Source organism: Apaloderma vittatum, unplaced genomic scaffold (genome assembly GCF_000703405.1).
Source record: "Apaloderma vittatum isolate BGI_N311 unplaced genomic scaffold, ASM70340v1 scaffold33620, whole genome shotgun sequence".
NCBI classification, from domain to species: Eukaryota; Metazoa; Chordata; class Aves; order Trogoniformes; family Trogonidae; genus Apaloderma; species Apaloderma vittatum.
In genome coordinates this window covers 3,358-4,321 of record NW_009696793.1, presented here as the reverse complement: position 1 = coordinate 4,321, position 964 = coordinate 3,358, and the positions used below count along the sequence as shown (strand labels likewise).

General features: G+C 62.8%; 1 protein-coding gene across 1 annotated transcript in view; it reads left to right on the top strand.

Moving 5' to 3' along the window:
* Window positions 1-416: 416 nt before the first annotated feature.
* Window positions 417-964, top strand: part of ENG (endoglin) — a gene marked incomplete at both ends in the record, with an annotated part of 3,902 nt that continues 3,354 nt past the window's right edge. Inside the window, one exon of the mRNA XM_009876307.1 lies at window positions 417-552. Coding sequence (XP_009874609.1) covers window positions 417-552 — 136 coding nt within the window. The remainder of the gene's footprint in view (window positions 553-964) is intronic.

Genomic DNA, 964 nt, shown 5'->3' with positions numbered 1-964 from the left:
TTGCTGCAGTCCCCGGTGTGGGAACACCCTGGTCCGCAGTGGGGTGACACTGCCCAGTGCAGTGATCACACAGGGATGCCCCAGTCCCCAAGGTGGAGTGCCTAGACCCTAGTGTTGGGCTGCCTTGTACCCCAGTGTGGGAATGCCACTGCCCCAAGGTGGGGATGCCCCTGTCCCTTTCTCAGGGGAGACAGGGGGTGTTTGCCCCCCTTGCTATGGGTACACATCCCTGTTGCATCTCTGCAGCCCTCAGCCTGCCCCCAGCTACCTCCCACATGCCCCATGCTAGGGGCCAGCCCAAGGGGTCTCCTTGCTGCCTCCAGCCCTGGGGGGACTGGTGGGCAGCCGGGGAGGTGACAGCAATTGGGACTTGGTGGCTGTGGTGCTGACACTCTCCCTTTTCCCCTCCCGCCTAGGACTCTGCCGTCTCTCTCAATGTGTCCGTCACCTCACGAGCTGGTGGCTGTGCCCAGTCAGTGGTACTGGTCCTCCTGTGTGCCCGCTGCTCAGCTACCATCAAGTCGTGCCTCAACCTGCGCGTCTGCACCGTGAGTGCCTCAGCCCCATGCCAGGAGCAACCCCGGGGGGCAGCAGGGTTGGAGTCATCCCCAGAGATGTTTGGGGGGGCTGGGCCCTGAAGGAGACTGGTTCCCCCATCCCCAGAAACAGTGCTCGTGGTGCACTGGGGAGGAAGGGATGCATCTGTCTGATGGCGCTGAGCGTGGGGCTGGCCGGGCAGGGAATGACGCACAGGGCTGGAAAAAGCTCCCATTTCCTCCAGCCGGTGGGAGGAAGGTCAGGGATGGGGTTTGGCTCCAGAGAGCTGAGCCGAGGCCGGGCTCTTTGTCAGCAAAACAAACCTCTTGCTTTGTTTGTGGCTAATAATAAAGTGGGCTGAGCTCTTCGCGTGCGGCCAGCCACCCACTCCGCTCTCGGCCTTTGGGCCCACAAACCACCCCCCTCA